General features: G+C 59.4%; 2 protein-coding genes across 4 annotated transcripts in view; both read right to left on the bottom strand.

Moving 5' to 3' along the window:
• Window positions 1-1086: 1086 nt before the first annotated feature.
• On the bottom strand, window positions 1087-16148 carry CTTN (cortactin). 3 transcript variants are annotated; one of them, XM_049781210.1, is made up of 17 exons: window positions 16075-16148; window positions 12018-12111; window positions 11749-11866; window positions 11582-11655; window positions 10620-10749; window positions 9758-9868; window positions 9353-9407; window positions 8511-8621; window positions 5739-5849; window positions 5437-5547; window positions 4535-4590; window positions 4142-4211; window positions 3627-3775; window positions 3030-3137; window positions 2382-2484; window positions 1788-1859; window positions 1087-1692 (listed from the first exon to the last, which is right to left on the bottom strand). In XM_049781210.1, the coding sequence occupies exons 3-17, from the start codon at window positions 11833-11835 to the stop codon at window positions 1556-1558; spliced, it is 1485 nt and encodes a 494-aa protein (XP_049637167.1). In that variant the 5' UTR covers window positions 11836-11866; window positions 12018-12111; window positions 16075-16148; the 3' UTR covers window positions 1087-1555. The 3 variants fall into 3 exon arrangements, with proteins under 3 accessions (XP_049637167.1, XP_049637165.1, XP_049637166.1); XM_049781208.1 differs by having other exon boundaries at window positions 11749-11835; window positions 12017-12111; window positions 16075-16133; XM_049781209.1 differs by lacking the exon at window positions 5739-5849 and having other exon boundaries at window positions 11749-11835; window positions 12017-12111; window positions 16075-16133.
• A 4546-nt stretch (window positions 16149-20694) lies between these two features.
• Window positions 20695-22148, bottom strand: part of PPFIA1 (PTPRF interacting protein alpha 1) — a 47406-nt gene continuing 45952 nt past the window's right edge. Inside the window, exon 31 of the mRNA XM_049781290.1 lies at window positions 20695-21842. The gene's annotated coding sequence lies outside the window, so the exon portion shown is untranslated. The remainder of the gene's footprint in view (window positions 21843-22148) is intronic.

The raw sequence follows: 22148 nt of genomic DNA, 5'->3' as shown, positions 1-22148 counted from the left end.
AAGGAGGCCAAAAGTCCAGTCCTCTGGACTTGGGACAGAGATAAATTGATAAGTTGCTGCCTGCTTTGCCTCTATCTCTCATTCTGTTCTCTCTCAAACTCGGACCTACAGGCCTCCCGGGCCCTTTCTGGCCAGTGAAGTGCCTATCTCTCTCAGAAACCTTCAGGCACCAGCAACAGACTTCACACTGGAGTTAAAGATAATCCGTCTCCTGGACAAGACCCCTGGGCAGCTACAGTTTAGGGTCCCTGGGTGGGCACCTCACCCCAACCAGAAACGGGTCTCTGGGGCTCTTGAACTCTTGGTTTACACGCCATGGGAACTGGTCCCCACCACCTAGTTCTTGGGGGAACCGTGGCATCAGGCTGGAGTGAGGGATGGATTTCTGCAGAAGGAAAGCCAGTTCATCTCTCCCAGAGAACTTCAAGAGACTGGAAAGAGAGAAAGGGCAGTGGGGAGGCACTGGCCTTGCACATAGCTGACCCAGGGTTCATGTCCAGAGCCCCACTGGGCGAGGTCCCTGAGTGAATGGCCAGGAACAAGCCCAGATCATTGCCAGGTGTGTGGTCCCAGAACAAAAATGTTTTCCATTTTTGTTTTTTGGGTCACACTCGGCAGTGCTCAGGGTCACTCCTGGCTCTGTACTCAGAAATTATTCCTGGCTCCGGGAATCCTATAAGATACAGGGGATCGAACCCAGGTGAGACGGGTGCAAGGCAAATTGCCCTCCCTGCTGTGCTATCGCTCCTCTGTGTTACCCTCACTCAGGAGGAACACTGGGCCCTCTGCAGATGGCTCATCCACGGCATGCCCCCCTCCCAATTCAGGCTGAGGTGTAGAAAGTTCCCACAGACGTCAGACAGGCCAGGCAGGCAGCAAGTGGATGGAAAAAAAACAAGTTTATTCTGGATATTAGATTTAAAAAAATCAGAGCTATGAGGCGCTTCCCGAGGTGCGATCTGATCATTGCACAGAAAACCCGACAGGGCCATGGTGAGTGGGGACCCGCCGAGCAGGGTGTGCTGAGGGGGACACGGCCTCGGGGAGATGGTCCCCTGCCCCTCCTGAGCATCGCCGTGCCCCAGTGGGCTTTCTGGTCACTCGAACCGCATTATCGTTTGGCAGAAAGAGCAGAGACCCCTGGAAGGGAAGGAAGGACGCGGGTCCCGACCCGCCAGAGAAGGCACCTCCTTCCCGCGGCAGACACGGGCTGTGTGTGTGTGAGAGACAGAGAAAGAGAGGGTGTCACCGGCACAGCCAGGACTCAGGGCCACATGTGGGGGACACTGCTGACATCCCCAGGCCGGGGCCTACAGGGACCCATGGCTCTACCTTGGACACGTCCCTCCTCCCTTTCCAGAAGCTTTGCTCATCCCAGCTTCCTGCCAGGCCCGGCCTCTCGTCCTCTGAACACCAGGGCAGTCCCCCACGGCGACGGTCAGGCCAGCGTGGCTGTCAGGGGCCACTGGCTATGGGTGAGAGGCCAGGAAAGGAGGAGGAACCCCGAACAAAGCCATTTCTGAGGCCCCGGGGACCCGGTGAGTGGCCGCGGGTGCTACTGGCGCAGCTCCACATAGTTGGCGGGGAAGAGGCCAAAGCGGCCCTTGCACAGGCCGCGCCACCAGCCGTCGTCGATCATCTCGATGTTGGTGATGACGTCGTCGGGGTCGAAGGAGATCTCGTCGTCGCCCGCTGTGGGGACACACAGAGGCCCGTGAACGGGTGCTGATGCAGGGCGGGGCCAGCAGCTCCGGCGCTTCCTGGCAGGGCAGGGAGGGGGCACTCACCGGCCTGGTAGTCGTACAGGGCGATGGCCGTGATGCCCAGCTCGTTCTCGTACTCGTCGTAAGTGTTTTCCTCTGTGGGCACCAAGAGTGAGGATGGAGAAGTGCCCTGCACACACCCTGCCTGGCCCCGCTCTCCCACCCTGGCACAAGTCCCGAAGTGAGGCACTTCTAGCCGATGCCTCAACCCTGGCCCAGTGGGGTCTGGAGTGTGGGGCGTGGAAGCTCCGGCTGACCCCTAGCCCCTGACCCCACCCCGGGACAGCTGCAGGATCAAGAGGCAGCAGAGCACTGAACCGGCATGTGGGGGACCCTGGGCTCCACCCCAGCACCCCACACACACACTTTCATATATACACGTTAGAGGACACACACATACACACAGAGACGTGTCCACTTGCGTTAGGCAAACACACACACTCACACATATATCCCCACTCAACCTGCTACGCACTCGCACAGTGCTCAGGTCACCTTGGGGAGGGGGACCGGGAAATGCTGCCAGTGCCACCCCTACACCTGCAGACCACAGCCCTGTGCCCCCTGCAGGACCCGACCCAGCCCCCCACCATTGTTCATCATGACCCCAGGGTCTACCTGCGGGGTAGTGGCCGGGGCCCTCGGTGCTCTCGTACACGGGCTCCTCCTCCCCGGAGTACACAGGCTCCAGCGTGGGTGCGGCCTTGAACGGAACGGCGTCCTGGAAGCAAGGCAGGGTTCAGCCTAGGCAGAAACCAGGGTTCCCCCAGCCCAGAGCTACCCTCCAGCAACCCCCAAGGACTAGTCCAGGAGAGTCTGAGAAGGCGAGCGCAGAGGGACTGATGGGTGGGCAGACGTGTGGACAAGCCCCCTGACTTCAGCCTGAGCTCCTTGTGCTCCACAGAAGGCTCTGGAACCCCTTGGCCCAAGGGTAAAAGGGGCAGGCGAGGCTTCCTGTCCTTACCCAGCTCAGGGGTTCAGACACCCATTCCACTTTGGGTCCAGCCTGGAGTACAGGCGGAGAAGGGAGCCTGAACCCAGTTTGGAGGACACGCACACCAGCCTGCCTAAAGGATGTTCCTCAGGAACCCTCTCTCCCCACACAGCCCAGCACACCCCAGAAGAGATAACAGACACCCCAAGGCCCAGGCCCAGAACTTGTGTCACACCAGGTCACAGGTCACAGGGGAGCTGTGTGTGGGACCCACAGCCTCAGGGAGCGGAAGGGAGCAGGAGCCGTAGAAGGCCACATCTGGCCACACCTACCTCGTAGACAGGGCTGGAGGGCGGCTGCTCCTGGGCTGGCTGTGGAGAGGGGACCGCTGGGAGGCTCTGCTCCTGAGTACGAGGTGGCTCCTGGGAACGAGGTGGCTCCTGCGTTCGGGCCTGCTCCCGGGTGTGAACGGGCTCTGTCCGGCACCACTCAGGCCACCCAAGTCACCCCCCCAGGTATGGAAATGCCAGCGGTCCCGGGATGGAAATGGGAGGGGGGACGGCAATACTGGAACTGAGCGGGAGTGGGAGGCCCTGAAGGAGGGTGCCAGGGAGCCTGACACCCAGGGAACTGGGTGGATGGGCTGTGGGGACGCCTCAGTCAGAGGAAGGACCGAGGTGAAGAGTGGTGCTGGGCGGGGAGCTGGGAAGCGGGAACCCACAGGTTAGGCCTCGGCCTGGCCAGGCTTTCCCAGGCGCGCATGGGAATATGGGTGTGCCTATGTGCCAGAGTGTGCAAAAGCATCTTTGCATGTCCATGAGCACTGGCGTGTGCCCATGTTGGTATGCGTCTAAGTGTGTGCATGCTGCTGCATGTTCATGTGAGGCTGCACATGACTGTGTGCCCGTGTCTGTGCACATCACACTCACAGCCATTTGCCGCCGGGCGTCCTCCCGCTCCTGCTGCTCCCTGGCTGCCCTCTGGGCGCGCTCCGCCTCCACCTTCCTCCTGCCCTCCTGCTCCTGCTCCTTGGCAAGGTTCTCAAAATTGGCTCTAATGTTGCTCGCTTTGCTGTTGGCTGCGAGGAGGGAGACTGACATCAGGCCCCCCCAGACCCAGAAAACCCAACCCGGGGGAACCTGGAGCCCCGGCCCCTCCCAGCAGAGAAGGTCATCATGAAACTGTGATGACAAACTGACATTCCTGTTTGGACTTTAGGGATGCCATGACCGCCTGGGGAGAGCCAGGGAGCTATAGCCAGGACTGGGCGTGGGGACTTGGCACCCAACCCTGGAGATCCTGGGACCCCCTCAGAACTGCTGGGCTGTACAGCAAGGGGGGAGGTGAGGGCCCTGAGAGTGCTAGTGGCACAAACATGAAGCCCAGATGCAGTGACCAGAGGCTACATGAGGGAGACAGTGAGGCGCCTCTGGCCAGGACCCACCTGCCTCCACGGGCACCGTCTTCTGGTATGTGGACGACACCTTGGCCACATCCTCGAAGGTGGCAGCATTCTAGGAGACAGGGCCGGTCAGCGCTGCCCAATCAACTGCCCACCCCCTGCACCCCAGCCCTGCCCAGTGCCTGGATAGGAACACGCGTCAGGGTGGAACCTGCCAGTCACGGGTGGGGTGTGGATAGTGTCCCTGAGGGCAGCCGCAACTGGCTGTGCTGGGCAGATGGCACTTGGAGAGCTTGTCCCCTGAGCGTGGTATCAGGACAGCGTCCAGGACAGGGCAGGCCACTGGGACTGGTAGGCCAGGCAAGGCCAATGTCACCCGGTGGCCACGCACTGAGAACAGGGCCCAAACTCACCCGCCAGGGCTAAGACATGTACCTTGTCCATGCGGTCCTTCTGCACCCCAAACTTGCCACCAAAGCCATGGGAATAATCTGTGGGTGGGGGTGCAGCAGTCAGCAACCGCTCACCAGCAACAGCTGAGTTGTGGCTCACCATACCCCACATACCCTCACCCACACACCCATGTTCATTTGCACACCCTCCTGTTCCCCTGTACTGCACTTCCACATCCGTGTCAGGGTCTGCTCCGACTTAATACAGAACAAACCAGGGCACCAGACAGGCAGTCCCATGGTAGAGTTCATGCCTCGCCCCTACCTGGCCCAGAGCGCCACCAGTGGGAAAAAAAATATTTTGGAAGGGCCTCACCCAGCACTGCTCAGAAATCAGTTATCTATGCATTCAGGAATCTCTCTTGGCAGGCTTGGGGGACTCTATGGGATGCTGGGGATTGAACCTGGCTGGCCACATGCAAGGTAAATGCCCTCGTTGCTGTGCTATCATTCTGGCCCCTAATGGAAAAATTTTTTTTGTTTTTTCGTTTTTGGTTTTTGGGCTACACCTGGTGATGCCCAGGCATTTCTCCTCGCTATGCTCTCAAAAATTGATCCTGGCTTGGGGGAACCAGATGGGACACCAGGGGATTGATCCGAGGTCCGTCCTGGCTCAGGCACGTGCAAGGCAAATGCCCTACTGCTGTGCTATCGCTCCGGCCCCAAATGGAAGTATTTGTAATTAAATATAATCAAGATAAATTAAAGAAAAACCAAACGGGCAAAATACAAATCTTGGGGCTGGCTGGGGCTCCGAGAAAGAAAAGAATCGTGACTGATGAGCGGGGCTGAGCGCGGGTCCAACCTGGCCCTGCCACAGGGAGGAAGGGGAGGAGAGGGCAGAGCCGGAAGCCAAGACGCATCCCCAGGGCTGGGGGTCGGTACCTCTCTGGGACTCGTGTAGCTGCACCTTCTCCTGGTGGTCCCAGCCCAGCGCACACTTGTCCTGTCTGTCTGTCTGGACGCCGAACTTCCCACCGAAGCCCTTCACGTAGTCTGCACAAGACAGGCCCGGTGCTCAGCAGGGAGGAGACAGTGCCAGCAAGTCACCAGGCAGATGGGCACCCCACAGCAGCTCCAGGCACCATGGGACATCCCTGTCCCCTCACCCCAGCACCACAAGCAGCATATGCCCCCCCCCACAGCTCTGGGAGGGGGCCAACTACCCGGGTGCCCGCCCCACCAACCTTTCTGTGACTCGTGCTTCTCGGTCTTGCCCTGGTACTCGAAGCCGACTGCGCTCTTGTCCACCTTGTCCTTGTCGATGCCGTACTTGCCGCCGAAGCCCCTGGAATAATCTGGAAGTCATGAGAAGACACTGCTGACCTGCTGGTACCAGAGGACTGTACGGTCTCTCCCACTCCTCCCCGGGGGGTGCTCCCACCTCAGCAGGGAAACAGAAACGGCTCCAGATCAGTCACTGACAACTGTCACCACACGGCCATGCCTGGAGCCAGAGGTGATGGGAGCACATGGCACAGTTGGACAGATACGGGCACAGATGGGCACAGCGGCTCAGAAGCAGCTGGTCCCGACAAGACCCCTGCCTGGGACCCCACATCCTGGGCAGGGGGCCAGGTTGCTGCCTGCACTGGGAGTCACACCTGGCAGAGATCAAGGGACCTCCCTTGTGCAGTGCTGGGTAAAAGACCCAGTGGGCCGCAGAAGTGGGCGATGCCAGGCTAGTGTCTCTGCGCTGGGCCATCTCCCATGCCCACAAGGAGGATGCTGAGAGCAGCGAGCAGGGCTGCAGGCAGCCGGTGGAGGGCTACACAGCAGGAACAGCCCTGCCTAGCCTGACTGTGGCCCACTGGCCAGGTTCCAACTTGGGTACCACATACAGTTCCCCAAACCTGGTCAGCAGTGATCCCAGGGGCGTCCTAAGCATGGCCAGATGTGGCCCTGAGACCAAATGGGAGAAAAATGGGCTGAGGTGGCTGGGTCAAATGGCCAGGGGGGCTGGTCTAGGAGAAACCTGGACGTTCTTTTTTGGTTTGGGGCCACACCCAGAAGTGGCGCTCAATGGTTATTCCTGGCTCTGAGCTCAGAAATCTCTCCTGGCAGGCTTGAGGCAAACTACGTGATGCCAGAAATCGAACCCAGGTTCGTCCCGGGTTGGCCACATGAAAGACAAATGCCCCACCACTGTGCCATCCTCTCCAGCCCCAAACCTGGATGTTCTGAGGCGTGAGTCTGACATTTCTACCTCACAGTGAACAGACCTGAGCCAAGAGGGACTGGGCAGTTGGAGAGGGAACCAGTCAGACCTGTAGCTGGCCAGGGTCTTCACAGGTCAGCCCGCTCCCTACACACAGGTAAATTTCCACCCCAGGCTGCATCGTGGTGCCAGCCAGGTCCCTCCCGTCCAGTGCACAGTGACAGGTGTAGACTAAGGCAGAGCCCAGACATTTTAACATGGGAGCATCACTGCACCCCTTTCTGTGAGATGATTAGTCCCATTCCATCCTATATCCACTGAGTGTAGCCCAAGAAATTTTACAAAACTGGAGCTGGAGCGACAGCACAGTGGGGAGGGCATTTGCCTTGTATGCAGCTGACCTGGGTTTGATTCCTGGCATCTCAAGGGGTCCCCCGAGCACTGCCAAGAGTAATCCTTGAATGCAGAGTTGGGGCAATTTCTGAGCGATGCCAGGTGTGGCCCAAAATTAAAAACAAAAGGCGAAAGAGCTGGAGCGGTAGCGCAAGTGGTAGGGTGTCTGCCTTGCATGCAGTAACCTAGGATGGACAAAGGTTGGATTCCCCGGCATCCCAAAGGGTCCCCCAAACCAGGAAAAATTTCTGAGTATAGCTAGGAGTAACCCCTGAGTATCACTGTGTGTGGCCCCCCCCCCAAAAAAATAAAAGGGAAAAGGAAAGAAATTTGACAAAACTAAGGCCAGAGATAGCACAGTTTGCCTTGCATATAGCGATCCAGGACAGTGGTTTGATTCCCAGCATCCCATATGGTGTTCTGTGCCTGCCAGGAGTGATTTCTTTTTTTTTTTTTTTTTTTTTTTGTTTGTTTGTTTTTTGTTTTTTGGGTCACACCCAGCATTGCTCAGGGGTTACTCCTGGCTGTCTGCTCAGAAATAGCTCCTGGCAAGCACGGGGGACCATATGGGACACCGGGATTCGAACCAACCACCTTTGGTCCTGGATCGGCTGCTTGCAAGGCAAACGCCGCTGTGCTATCTCTCCGGGCCCAGGAGTGATTTCTGAGCACAGAACCAGGAGTAACCCTTGAGTGCCGCCAGGTGTGACCCAAAAGCCAAAACTGTATGTGTTTGCCCATGGGAGATCCAGGCTCAACCCTGGCACTGCCCAGAGTCCTACGAAAATCCAAGGCAGAACTCCCCAAACTCCACCAAGTGTGGCCCCAAAACTGGGCAGTGGGTGGCACTGGGGGAGATCAGGCATTGCTCCATCCCTGGTACCAAGAGCGCCCAGAATCCCTAGTGGAAACTCTTCCTCAAGAGAACGGGAGAGGGGGTCGGGGCGGTGGCACAGTTGTAGGGTGTTTGCCTTGCACGTGGCTGACCCAGGACGAACCTCATTTTGATACCTGGCATTCTATATGGTCCCCCAGCCTGCCAGGAGCGATTTCTTTTATTTAATTTAATTTTTTTTTTTTTTTTTTGGTTTTTCGGGCCACACCTGTTTGATGCTCAGGGGTTATTCCTGGCTAAGCACTCAGAAATTGCCCCTGGCTTGAGGGGACCATATGGGACGCCGGGGGATCGAACCGTGGTCCTTCCTTGGCTAGCACTTGCAAGGCAGACACCTTACCTCCAGCGCCACCTCACCAGCCCCTCCAGGAGCGATTTCTAAGCGTATAGCCAGGAGTAACCTTTAAATGTCATCGGGTGTGGCCCAAAAACAAACAAAAAAAGAGGATGGGAGAGGCCCCACAGGACAAAGTCACCCCAACACAAGTGGGGGGGGGGGAGACAAGCACCCACCTTTCTGTGACTCGTGCTTCTCGGTGCGGCCCTGGTAGTCGAAACCCACTGCGCTCTTGTCCACACGGTCAGCCTGCACTCCATATTTGCCCCCGAAGCCGCTCGAGTAGTCTGAGGAGTTGGGGGAGACAGGACAAGAGTGGGTGCTGCTGACCCTGGCACCCCAGGAGAGATCCCCGAACAGAGCCTGGAGTCACCAGGTGCTGCTGGGTACGGCCCAAAAACCAAAAGCAAAAATAAAGAGGAAAGAGGAGGCGCGAGGCTGCCCACATGCCGAGTCCCCCCGTAGGCACATCTCACGGACCCAGGCAAGCAGTAGCTGTCCTAGTGACCCCCTGGCCCATCACAGCCTGGGCATGAGATGCTCTGCTGTGAAAGAACTTTCCTTTGCCCTCCCTTGACAAGCCAGGCCACGCTGAAAGGCCATAAGCCAGAGCGTGAGGTAAGGAGTTAGTACATGCACACACACGCACACAAATGGCAACACACAAGCACACGCATGGACAGACACACACGTGTAACACCAGGGCACCCCACTGAAGGACCAGAGTCCAGCAGCCTGGCATCTGTGCTGCGGGGCTAAGGGAGCAGCTCTCAGTCCAGGGCCACCTGCTAAGGCTAAGAGGAAGGACGGGGTGGCTGGGCCAGTGGGGCGGCTGTGCTGGACTAGGGAGTCACCCGCACACACAGCCAGTGGCACCCACAACCCACGGCACAAGCTGCACAGGCCGCTCAGCCAGACCACCGCAGTCAGTCACAGTTACGAAGCCCTTCCCGGTCACACCTAGTTACCCCATGGGTCCTGTCCATCATCCTCTGGCCATGGCCCCCCACGCACCCACCTTTCTGGGAGGCGTGCTTCTCCGTCTTCCCCTGGTACTCGAAGCCCACGGCTGACTGGATATGGGAGGGGAGGGAGAGGAACCTCTGTCATCCATGTCCTCACTCATACCTGAGCCAGAACATGGCTTTGCCCTCCTCCTCCCAGCACAGGCCGGGAAACACGGCAAGGGCGATCACAGCCCCACTCAGGATGACGCCAGCCCCCAGGACCCACAAGGAGTCCCTGCCGGGCACTGGAGGGCCGGAGGGTGGGACGCCCAATGGCGAAACTGTTAGGACAGACCTGGGCTGAGGTCAAGGAGGTGTCAGGGAGACACGGCCTCGCTCTCTGTACACTACCAGGCCGGGCTGCTGGGTGCCCACCAGGGGTGCCCATCATAGTCTGAAGGCCCCTGACCACTCACCTGGTCCACTCGGTCCACCTGGACGCCAAATTTGCCCCCGAAGCCACGCACCGAGTCCACCTGTGAGCAGTGCTTGGAGAGCTGGGCCTGGTACTCGTGGCCCACGGCCGACTGCGGGTAGGTTTGGGGGAGGGGGGGCAGAGGCAGCGTCAGGCCACGCAGCACAGACCCACCAGGGGGTACGGGGGAGGCCACCTGGCGCTCTCAGGGCTTGATACCCAAAGCCCATGGCCCATCTCCCTGTTCTTGCTCAGTAGGGCCTGAAGGTCGGGGGTCCAGACAGCTCTGCTCGGGGCTACAACACATGATAGCCAGGGGACACCCAGAAGGGGTAGGGTTGCCAGGGTCCTGGGGAGGGGGCTCAGGGGAGGCGGAGTGTCCCAGAGCACTGGTGGGTTCGAATGAGCACTGAGCTCCCGACACCGGAGCCTCCTCCCATGGCCTCTGTCTTGCTGAAACTGGGGGATCAAGTTCCGGCACCTTCTCTAGTCTCCCCCAGTCCCCCCCCCCCCCCGCCCTCTATTCCCGGTTCCTGCCAGCTTCACTCCCAGGCAGCGCCTGCACCTTGACAAGCGCCCACAGTTGACCCTGCTGTCTACTTCCATCTGGATGTCACGGTACCCCGGACAGGCCAGAACCCACCACCCCCACTCACTCCTGTAGCTCAAGCTGCCTGGAAAGATGCATTGGGGGAGACACAGGCCCCGCTGTCTGGCCATGACCAGATCCCAATCCTGGGACAGACTCGCCACCGTCACCCCGTTCTGGCAGTGGGGAGCCCGAACATCTGACCCGGGCCAGGCACCTCCCACATCTCCAGGACCCCCTGTGTGGGGGTCCCGTCCGATCCCTGGGGCCCCACCTTATCCATGCGATCCTGCTCGACGCCGAACTTGCCCCCATAGCCGCGCGAGGCCTTGGGGCCGGTCTCCAGCTCCTTCTCCTTGAGGCTCTTGTGCTCTTGGAACACGTTTTCTCTCAGCTTGTGGATGCTGCGGGGAAGGGCGAGGGGAAGTGGGTGCCAGGACAGCAAGGCTCCCGGCTCTGGGGAGAGCTATGCCCCCTAAGACCAGGGAAAGGATGTATGTATGCACCCAAATGACTTTTATTTTCTTTGGAGTTTGGGCCACCTGGCGGCACTCAGGATTTAGTTCAGGCTCTGCACTCAGAAATCACCCCTGGCAGGCTCGGTCCCTGTGGAATGCCGGGATTGAACCCAGATCAGCCGCATGCAAAGCAAACACCCTCCCCCGGTACTAGTGCTCTAGCCCTGGTCCAAACCCCATTCAGAGGCACCTTTCTGCTCCCATCCCTGCTGATGGCTGGTCCAGCTCCCTCTATGGGGGGCAAATTCAGTGGGAGAGACAAAGAGTCACCCCACGCACCCCCGGGCAGCAGCAGTGAAACCCAGGCTCTGCCCACACAGAGGGGGTACATTCTACTTTACTGGGCAGTGGGGCAAGGAGAAGCAGCACTGTGTCCCCCCCCACTCTGAGGCAGGTAAACCTGGCCCACCTCAACCATCTCTGCACCTTGCGTGCCAGAGATCACCCAGGGTCAGAGACCCCCCCCAATGTCAGAGGTCCTCCCTAAAGGTCAGAGACACCCCAGATGAGAGGTATGTACAGGATGAGACAGGCCTGGCCCCCCAAAGACTAGAGCAATCAGAAAGGGCCCACCTTTCCCCACCAAGCCTAGGACTGACCCGCCATGTAAATCTGGGTATCCTGACCCCGGTGGCCTGAGCAGCGCCTCATCCTCGAGCACAGGGGGCCCCAGCACCCCGCACAGCCCTGGGACCCCCGTACCCAAGCCCGCTCTTACTCGATGTGCTCCTGGTGGCCAGAGCCCTGCACGGTCTTGGCCCCCCATCTCTGCTCTTTCTCACTCACGTCATTCTGCAAAGCAAGAGAAGAGGGGTGCAGATGCTCCCCTGGGCCCAGCGCAGAGCCAGCACCCCGCCCCAAAGGGGAGCCCAGGAGGGGCCATACCACAAAGTCGGGGTCCGTCTCCCAATCGTCAGCACCCCCGTCATCCTGTGGGGGGGACACAGCATGGCCCGCGGAAGCCTTCCACATCTGCAGGACAGATGGGGTCTGGGCTTGAGGCCGGGGGCCCCCGGAAACAGGGTTGGGGGAGACACACATGGCAAAGGGGTTCAGCCTGACCTGTGACCGGAGGGAGGCAACTGTGCCTAACCCAAAAGTTGGGGTAACCCTGACTTGTTGAAGGATCCCTCCCTGGTCCCCCAGCACCCACCTTGTCTGCAGCCAAGGACTTGGGGCCACTCAGTAATCGCTGCCAGAGACTCTTCGGTCCGGGTGGGGCTCCTCGGGCATCGGGGGGCTGGTTCTGTGGGGGCACAGCAGGGAGTGCTCAGACAGACAGTCACTCCCAAGGTCTGCAGCGCCCTATATACACTGGGCCAGCACAGAAGATGCTTTGGTTGCCAGGCACTGGGTTCTTTGCCGGCCTAGACACCCAACCCCCTCCTGTTGGCTCCGGAGACTCCAGAACCAGCAGGGACAGTCTGGGGATGTCCTGGCCCCGACTTCCTGTCCATCGACCCAGGCAGCACGGCGGGTTACCTCGCCTGCGCTTGGGGGAGATGGCGCTCGGCCCGCGAAGGGGGGCACAGGCACCGACCAACACTTCCACCACCGCAGAGATCATGACAGAGATCATGGCCGGCCCGGGCTCCCCCAGGGGCCCCTGCTCCCCTCAGTCTGGGGCAGCCTCAAGCAGACTCCTCCTGCACACCAGAGGCTGGCTCTTCCTCTGACAGGCAGCCGTGCTATTGCTGGATTCATTGACTCCAGTGCTGGGAGTTGGCGGTGCTATTGCTTTTTTTTTTTTTTTTTTTTTTAGAAAATCATTTCTGGGCCGGAAGGCCAGGGAGGGGAGGGAAGGTGGCGAGCAGGGAAGTGAGAGGAGAGGAAAGAGGGAGGAAGGGAGGAGAGAGGAGACAGGGAGGAAGGAGAGCGGAGGGGCAGGAGGCCCAGGGCAGAATAGGGCTCTCTGCACAGAGGTGCAGGCCATGGCTGCCGGGGTAGGGAACAAGGAGGGGGCAGGGCTTCGACTACCGTCTGGCCAGACACTCCCAGGCACTGAGGCTACACACAGGACTACAAGCAGCCAAGGCCCCGGGCTGTGTCCGATGAGAGGACTGCAGTGGGGGAGGAGGCCTTCCCTGCCCTCATATCCTGTCCAGGTGCTGCTCTGGGCCCTGGCCTCCCTCGGGCCGCCCCGGCACCTGGCACGGTAGTTGGTTCCTGGCACTGAGCTGGTCCCGTGCCCGTCCCTGTTTCAGGTGACCGGCAGGCAGCTAGGCAGAAACATGGGGGAGGGAAGAACGCTGGACCTCAAGCCCCGGTCTGCCGAGCAGGGGGTTCTGAGGTGAAGCACAGGCTGACTAAACTGGGTCTGATGCCAGACCCAGGCAGAAGAGAAAATAAAAGGAAAACTGAGAGCGACTTCTTTTTGTTTTTTTTTTTGGCGGGGGAGCCACACCTGGTGGCTCTCAGGGCTGACTCCCGGCTCTGTGCTCAGGGATCACTCCTGGCAGGCTCAGGAGACCCCATGGGATGCCGGAGTTTGAACCCGGGTGGGCCACATGCGAGGCAAACGCCCTCCCTGCTGGCTCTAGCTCCAGCCCCACAGCGACTTCATTGAGAAGAGTTCCAAGACAGAGTGTCTGGGCAGTGACCGCAGCAGATCCAACTGCCCTGGATCTGACCACAGCCGAGACGTGACCGCCAAAGCAAGAGGCAACGGGAACCAGCCGGACTTCCCCTGTCCCGGGGCCACTGCAAGAAAAGCTCAAAGAGTTCCTGAGAGACAGAGAAGAAGCCAGAGCCCAGCCAGAAAAGACAGGCAGGACCCCAGACTCCAGTGCCCCAGAAGCGGGAAGGGGCACTAGCAGGAGACCCAGGAGTGAGCGGAGTCCAGGACAGAGGGACGCCGACACAGACATACAGCCATGAACCCCAGGTTCTGGAAAGGCAAGCCTCGGGCCTTTAAGCGCCGAGCCTGAAGTAACCCCAAACCCTAAACTTCCAGACACAATGAAGTTGGGTGACTGCAGAAAGTGTGGTGGCCGGCCTAGAACTAGAGTTGGTGATGGGGAACCCCAGGGTTCCAGACCTCAGGGTATGTTGGGAGCATGGTGGGGGGAGGGTGCTGGCACCCCGGAAGATCACTAGAGCACCCACCACCAGAAGAGACTTTTTTCTTGGTTTTGGATTTTGGGCCACACCCGGTGACGCCCAGGGGTTTTTCCTGGCTATGTGCTCAGAAATCTCTCCTGGCTTGGGGGACCATATGGGACGCCAGGGATAGAATCCAGGTCTGTCCTAGGTCAGCCACGTGCAAGGCAAACACCCTACTGCTGCGCCACAGCTCCGGCCCCTCCAGGAGGAATTTCTGAGCACAGTCAGGAGTCAACCCAGAGCACTGCTGGGTGTGGCCCCCAGAAAAGAACAAAAAACAAAAACAGGCCTTAGGATGTGGCCCGGAGCAATGAAACAGAGCCCAGGTGTCAGTCCGGGAAGTTAGGGCCTCAGAGGCTGCAGAACAGACCCAAGGGGCTCATTCCTCACCTCCAACACCCACAGCCAGAAATAAGTTTCTTTGGGGTGAGGGTTACTCCTGGCTCTGTGCTCAGAAAACACTCCAGCAGGCTCGGGGGACCCTAGAGGGTGCCGGAATCGAAGCCAAGTTGGCTGTGTGCAAGGTGGAAACTCTCCCCACAAAAAATTCACTAAAGGAAACCAGATAGCATGGTTACACAGTTTGAAATGTGCGGTGCCCACAAAGGCCGGGCTGGGGTGCCAGGGGGCAGAACCAGGGTTTCCCAGAGCCCTCGGGGCACGACTGAGTAAAACCCTGAGTGTTAGTGCCCTTAGAGAGAAGAGGCCAGGGTGGGCAGTTCAGCCCGATTTCACCCCAAATGGACAGGCCAGCATAGGGGAGCCCGGAGACCAGGCCGGGCCCCCACAGTGCTCCAGAGCAGACCCCTTATAACTGGGGGCTGAACAGACCAAGGGAGAAAGGGGACCCAACAGGCCGCACCCCAGTCCTCCGAGGGCTGTCCAGAGACTCTGCCCAGGCCCACACTTTACTCAGCACTTCCCAGAACCCCCCGAAACCCACATCACCCAAGAGCTCACTATTTCGGGAGCTTCTCCACTGGGTCACTGGAGGCTTGTACTGTTCTGGGGGTCCCCGGGCTGGGAATGGCTGTCCCCTGACCCGGACGGACAGTCCCCCCCCTAAGCGCTTCTACATCCCCGAGGCTCCTTTCCCAGGAGGGACCCGACACCATGGGCCCCACCGGATGAGTCACCCACTCCACTCGTCAAACTCGAACCAGGCCGGGCAGGGCTGGGCCGGGCCTTGGGCGGCACCACCTGGGGGGATGGGTCACATGTCCATGCCTGGGCAGGCGGGCAGGGTGGACACCGTGCAGGGCGAAGGGGGCTGGGGTTGGGGGTCGGGGTGCACCTGGGTGGGGCAGGAGCCTGGTGGGTCGGTCCCCAAGTGGATTCCTGCCTGCCTAAGGCCTAGCCTGGCCTGGCTTGGCTTGGCTTGGCATGGCCTGGCGGATTCCTGGAGCGGCCACGTCGGCGGATTCCAACAGGAGCCACCCCAGGGAGGTGGGGGGACCGCCTTGAAAGCTGGGACGAACCCCCAAAACCAGAAGGGGCCGCACCCGCCCCCAAAACCAACCAACCAACCAGGTGGAGGAGCAGCCCCGCAGCCAGCCAGGACAGCCGCAGCGGCTCTGACCCCGATTTGCAACGCCCAGAACCCCGCACCCCGACTTCAAGGGCCGGCTTCCCGTGCGCCCCCGAACCCCCAATTCATCCCAGGCCCCGCAACCCAGCCAGGCCCCCGCCCCAACTTCCAGGGACCCGCACCCCGCGCCCTGCAATTCGCCCCGCAGCCGCCCCTGCGCCCAGACTCGGCCCCCCAGAGCCCAGGACCTCCCCCACCGCACCCCAAGACCCTCGACCCCCGACCCGGGTGATTGGGGGGCCCCTGGGGGTCCCGCCCTGAACCCCGATTCCTTCCCCCCGCACCCCAACTGACAGCAGTCCCCTGCCTCTCCCCGCACCCCAAACCCCTCCGGCCCCTCCTGAACCCCAAAACCCCAGTCCGCCCCTCCCCCACCCCTCCCCCCTCGCCCGCAACCGCGAGCGGAAGCGCGGCGAGACCGCGGCGGCCAACGCTTCCTTCCCGTTTCGGGGTTCCCCCCGGGGCGCCCCGAGACCGCAGCCGCCGCCCTCCTGCCGCGCTCACCTCGCCGCCGCCGCCGCCGCCGCCGCCTGCCGGGCTCCGTCCTCCTTCCTCCCGCCGCCGCCCCGCGCTCCGCGGCTCCCGGGACGCTCCACTTCCGGTTCCGCGTCCGTCGGGGGCGGGGCCGGCCGCATCCGGGACCTGCCCGCGAGGCCACGCCCCACTCTTTAGCATAGCCCCGCCCCTGGCGACGCCCCGCTGCCTTCCTCGCTCTCGGCGCCTAGCCTCCGCTCCAGGCCACGCCCACCCGCTCCTGGCCGTGGCCACGCCCCCAGAAGGAGCCCCGCCCTTTTCCTCTCGGCGCCGCGCCCCAGCTCGAAGCCACGCCCATTTCCTAGGCACGCCCCTTTGATTGGTGCTCTGGGCCACGCCCCCTTTGTGGCTCCGCCTCCGGGTGCCACGCCCCCTGTAGCCACGGCCCCGGTTAGTTCATTTCTGGAGGCCCAGGGCTCTCACCTGGTCCAGCACTCATTCGCTGCAGAGAATGCGGGTCTCTATGTAAGGGGGACCCCCCACTCCCAGGGCCCGGCTGAAGGCCCACTCGAAGGCGGTGCAGCGAGGAGGCGCTTGCTTGGCCTTGCACCAGGCTGGACCGGGTTGGATCCCCAGAGGCCAAAAGTGCTCCCTGAGCACCGCCAGGTGTGACCCCAAAATACACAAGGAAAAGAGACAGAGGCCACGATGGGCTCTCAGGGTGCAGTGTGGTCGTCGCCTTCATTTCCCGTCTCCCAGCTACATGTCCACCTCCAGGCAGGAGTCACCTAACTGTCCCTCCGCCTCCCATCCATGCCCAGCTCACCCACTCTCCCTGTTTCCTTCTCCCTGAAGACATCAGCTGCCCAGAAATGCAGTGGGGAAGACGGGCAGGCAGGGCCACTGAGGTCTGCGTCCACCGGGGTCCCAGAGCCAAGCTAGGAGGACAGGAAAGGGCTTTGTTTTGTTTTATTTTATGGGTTTTGGGGTCACACCCTGCAGCGCTCAGAGGTTACTCTTGACTCTACGCTCAGAAATCAACCCTGGCAGGCTCAGGGGACCCTTTGGGATGCCGGGATTCAAACCACTGTCCTTCCACATGCAAGGCCAACGCCCTACCTCCATGCTATCTCTCCGGCCCAGGCCCAGGTCAGGCGGCAAGTCTGGAGTCTGGGGGGAGCTGGGCCAGCTGAGTCACAGGCCCAGGAGGCAGGCAGGGGCCTGGCCTCCGCAGAGGAATGAGAGGGGGAGGTTTGCAGGGAATTCCTGCCTCAGGCTGTGCCTGAAGGAAGGCAGAAGTGTGGGACTTTCAGGGCCTCGCTGGGGGTGAGGCACAGGTTGGGGAAGTAGAGTCACTCTTTTTAGTAAATTTTGAGGCCACATCTTGCAATGCTCGAGGGCTTCTCGGTGGTGGTCAGGGGGTCATGGGGTTCCAGGGATGGAATCTAGGTCAGTCGCGTGCTAAACAGCCATCTTTCCAGCCTGCCTGCCTGCCTGCCTTTCTTCTTTGCTTGTCTTTATTTTGGGGCTACATCCTGCGGTGCTCAGGGGTTCCTTCTGACTCTGCCCTCAGGAATCACTCCTTCACTCCTAGCAGGCTCCGGAGACCCTCTGGGATGGGATGCTGGATATCGAACCCAGGTCAGCCATGTGCAAGGTAAATGTCCTGCCACTGTGACGCTGGCCCCTCCAGTCTTTCTTTCCTTTTCTTCTTTCTCCCTTCCTTTCTTTCCTTTCTCTTTCCTGCTCCCTCTTCCTTCTTCCCCTTTCTCTTTTTTTCTGATTTTAGAGGTACACCCAGCTGTGCTCACAAGTAATTCCTGACAGTACTCAGAGCTCACTCTTCGGAGTGCTGGGGGGCCATATGGGGTTCTGGGACTCTAACCTGTGGACTGTGGATCCTTTCCCTTTTTTCCTCACTTCTCTTTTCCTGTCTCTTTCCCAGCGTGAGGAATTAAACTAAACCCAGGGCCTCCCCATGCAAGGCTAGCATATAATGCCAGATTGGCATCTCCTGCCCCTTATTCTTTTTTCATTTTGTCCAATTGTGAGTTTTATGTCCATCTCAGGCCTGGGGAATATTAGCCAACAGCTTCTCCTCCCGACTTTAGTCCCCAAAATCCCTTCAAGTGCCTTCCACTGTGCTGAGGACCAAACTAATTATTCTTTTTGTTTTTGATTTTGGGTCATACCTGGCAGTGCTCAGAGATCTCTCCTGGCTCTGTGCTCAGAAATTGGTCCTGCAGGCCTGAGGGACCCTGTGGGATGCTGGGAAGCGGACCTGGGTAGGTCACGCCCTCCCCACCCTGCTGCTGTATTATATCGCTCTGGCCCTAATTATCCTTTTTATAGCTGAATTATATTCCTATGAGTCTATGAATTCGACATCTCCTTTATCCGACCAGCCATCAGTGGGAACTTTCAGTCATTTCCATAGCACAGCAGACAGAGCAGTTCCCTTGCATGTTCCCCCGAGCACTGCCAGGAGTGATCCCTGAGTGCAGAGCCAGGAGGAACCCCTGGACACGGCCAGATGTGCCTCCACAGGGATTCCCCCAGTACTGGAGGGCACTCGACATTCTTCCTCCAGGAAGAATGGTGTCACATCAGCGATGCCCAGGGATTCCTCCTGGCTCTGCACTCAGAAATCACTCCTGGCAGTGCCTGGGGGGGCCCTCAGGGATTGTAGGGAACCAAACCCGGGTTGGCCTCTTGAAGCCAACACCTACCCACTATGCTGTCACTCTGGCCCCCTGCTGCAATTTCTTGAGGCCCAAAGACTGCACCTGTTTGTGCTCCCCTGAGCATCAAGATGGGGTGTCTTTCCTGCACAGTGGGGTCCCACTCCTCAGGGCAAGCACCCTTTCCCGCAGTGCCCTCCCTCACACGAGGCCTTCCCGAGCATTTTGACCCTGAGACAGGACGTTAGGTTCAGACATCTGAATGGGACAGCTGGGGAGTGAGAGAGATGGGACATCTCTCCCTGCCTGACTCTGGGGGATCCTTATTACTCAGGTGCCGGGATGAGTGGAGATGGCCTCACCTGTTTGCCAGGTCCAGGCCGAGTGGCCTCGAAGCTTCCAGCCAGGCATTGCACAGCCAAGTTGACTGCATGGAGAACCTGCAAGCTTGTCAGGTGCGTGAGACGCTGTGCCCCACACCGGACACGTGAGTCTGGAGCCCTGCAGCCTTCCACCCTAAGGTGCTGGGTGGTCACCCTACAAGGTGACCCCAGAAGTTACCTCTTGACCTGCAAGAAACCAAGAATCTCCTCGTTCAATCTCTCTTTTTTTTTTTTTTTTTTTTTTGGTGTTGGGGTCTGGGTCACACTCTATATAGTTTCAGGGATCTTCCTCTCTGGGGTGGCAGACTGGTCACACCAGACAGTCTTTTTTTTGGGGGGGTTTTGGGTCACACCCGGCGGTGCTCAGGGGTTACTCCTGGCTGTCTGCTCAGAAATAGCTCCTGGCAGGCACGGGGGACCCTATGGGACACCGGGATTCGAACCAACCACCTTTGGTCCTGGATCGGCTGCTTGCAAGGCAAACGCCGCTGTGCTATCTCTCCGGGCCCACCAGACAGTCTTAAGGCCTGTCCTACCTTGGGTCCCTCGCCTAGTTCTGAGTGGGTCTTTTTTTTTTTTTTAATCTGGCAGCAGAATCCTCCAGGCAGATGGTGAACTTTGGGGGTATTGTGAAATCTAGCTCTCGTGGGAGAAAACCGCTTAGAAAATAGATGGCAACGGAATGGGCCATACACGCTCCATCCCGTCTGCCCAACACCCCAAAAGTTATGCGGCGAAAGAGACAACTGCTTGTCACGTTGAGCAGGCAGACTTGGGGTGCAGTGGCCAGCGTGTAGAGGTACAGTGACTAGACTGTCCCACAGAGCTATAGGAAGGTGGCTGGGGCCCATGGAGTAATGAGGTCTCCTGCGTGGGTGCCTCCTGCTCCCCACATTCCCACATGCTGCTTCCCCTCGAGGAAGTGCCTCAACCCCTCTGGGCTCTCTCGGACGAAGCCTCGTCTCACGGGGCCCATGCAAAGTTGGGCCACGAAGGTCAGAGGTTCCAGGCTCGCCAGCAGCTCTGAAGATGTCACTTCTGCTCAATCAGGTACAGGACCGATCAGGGTCGCCCTGAGTGGGACTGCGGGTCACATAGTCTTGACCGTGGAGAGGGGTCAACAGAAGCAAGCTGGAGTGTGGGAGCCGGCCTTCAGGGACCCACCCTAGTTCAGCACCACTGGTAGGGCCTTGGGAGGTCAAATGTGGGCACCATGTCCACTGCCTACCCTGGGCACCAGGTCCTGGTGGGTGCCCTCCCCGCTGTCCCAGGAATGGCTTGTTACTTGTGGGAAGCGCACCCCCTTTTCAGATCTTTGAGACTGTGGATCCTACTCAGCAACACTCAGGGTTACTCCTGGACTCCTGACTCTGTGCTCAGGAATGATCCCTGGTGGGTTCAGGACAACCCCATGGAATGCCGGGGATCAAACCCGGGCAGAACGTGTGCAAGGTCAGCGCCACTGGCTGTGCTCTCCCTTACCACCATCTGGGAGAATCCCAGCCCCGGGCCCAGGGCGAGGTGTAGGTGATGGACTCCCCCGAACTGGATCTCTATCCCCGCCCACAACTTCCAGTCGAGGCTCAGGGCTGGGACCCCGACGTGGAAAAGGCTTCAGGACTTTATTGAAAGAAAAGCAATAAATAATACTGTGATAAAAATAGTTCAAAAGTAGACTGTACAGACTCTCGTACATAATCTGGCGTTCACAAAAGATTAATAGAAAAACAGGACAGTAACAATGGATTGTACAAGGAAAGGAAAGACAGAACCCGACGTGGAAAGGGCTACCCGCCCGTCGCTCTCTCGCGCTCTCTTTCTCGCTGTCTCTCTGACTCTCCCTTGCACAGGAAGCAGAGCATCCACCCACACCCACCCACTCTTTAATAGGCCGAAAGGAAAAGTCACTTGCACTCAGAACTCAGACACGGCTGGGTTTGATCTGGGTCCGCCCGTCACACAGGATGATGGGATGAAGGCAGAAAGGTGGGCCTGGGTCCGAGCTGCACGCTCTGCCCCGAGACGCGGCCTGTTTGGTCCTTGGTGCCCAGAGCGGCGCCCCTGGGCCGTGTCCCGTGGGGGGCAGCGCGGACCCCCGGCCTGTCTCTCAGCTGAGACCTGCCCTGGCTCAGTATCTGCTGGTCGTGAAGCTGTGGCTGGGACGCTGCGTCTGTCCTTCCGTCCCCATGTCCTGGAACGGGTCCTTGCAGTGTGCCATGCTGGGGGGGCAGGGTCTGTCCGAACAGAGCGAGCAAGCAAGGTGGCGTCCCCCAAGGCCGTGCGCCGAGGTCCCTGCAGGCACCATGACAAATGCAGCCCTGAACCCCTTTCTCTGTCATGATTTATTATTATTAAAAATCGAACAGGGGTAATTACAGTATCGCGGAATTTACAAAAAAAAGCCCTCTATGTGTTGTTCACAGGATTTATACAATACGAGCATTACAGTACATTCCGTCTGGAGAAGACTAGATTAGACAGGAGGGTCATGGATTTATCGGGAAGGATTATTTGTAGGCTGGAGAGACGTCCGAGAGAAATGAAGGAGTTGTAAGTCGACATAAATATAAGAAACACGGAGTTCTAAAATATTTCCTCTATGGTAGTCATGAAATCTTCGCTAATTAAAAACTCTGTAATAAAATATCTTCGGGTCGGTAGAACAAGTGTATGAACAGACATGAAACGACGGCGCCGTCGGGCCGGGCCGGCCTGCAGCGCCACGTCACCGGTAGAAGTAGTGCGGGTACACTGGAAGGAGAGGGAGGAACTTGTCAAGGGCGCCCCAGCCCAGCCCAGCCCAGCCCACCCCAAGGACCTCGAATTAACCCGAAGCCTGGGCTGGCAAGGATCGAATCCCCTGAATGGCCTCATTTCTTAAAAGTCGCCAGTTCGTGAATGGCTACAGAGATGGCGACGCACCAAGTTGGTGGTGAACTCACCAGGACTGCAGGCGGGTGGGCGGGGGTGGGGGGCCTCGCTCTAGAAGGCCCTGAAGGCCACTGGGGTCCCAGAGGCAAAGCTGCAGGCACCCTGTGCCGGGGAGAGCTAAGAGCT

Source organism: Suncus etruscus, chromosome 9 (assembly GCF_024139225.1).
Source record: "Suncus etruscus isolate mSunEtr1 chromosome 9, mSunEtr1.pri.cur, whole genome shotgun sequence".
Lineage (NCBI taxonomy): Eukaryota > Metazoa > Chordata > Mammalia > Eulipotyphla > Soricidae > Suncus > Suncus etruscus.
The sequence above is the reverse complement of the archived record's forward strand: the minus strand, read 5'-3'. Positions and strand labels throughout refer to the sequence as shown.

What these genes read in the sequence shown, in the direction of transcription:
- CTTN (XM_049781210.1), bottom strand. Translation starts at nt 11,835, where the DNA reads ATGTGGAAGGCTTCCGCGGGCCATGCTGTGTCCCCCCCACAGGATGAC. An exon ending in AGCAGGATCGCATGGATAAG is followed by an intron (nt 9,869 to 10,619) that starts GTGGGGCCCCAG and finishes ACCTACCCGCAG; the next exon opens with TCGGCCGTGGGCCACGAGTA. An exon ending in GAAGCACGCCTCCCAGAAAG is followed by an intron (nt 8,622 to 9,352) that starts GTGGGTGCGTGG and finishes CCAACTCCTCAG; the next exon opens with ACTACTCGAGCGGCTTCGGG.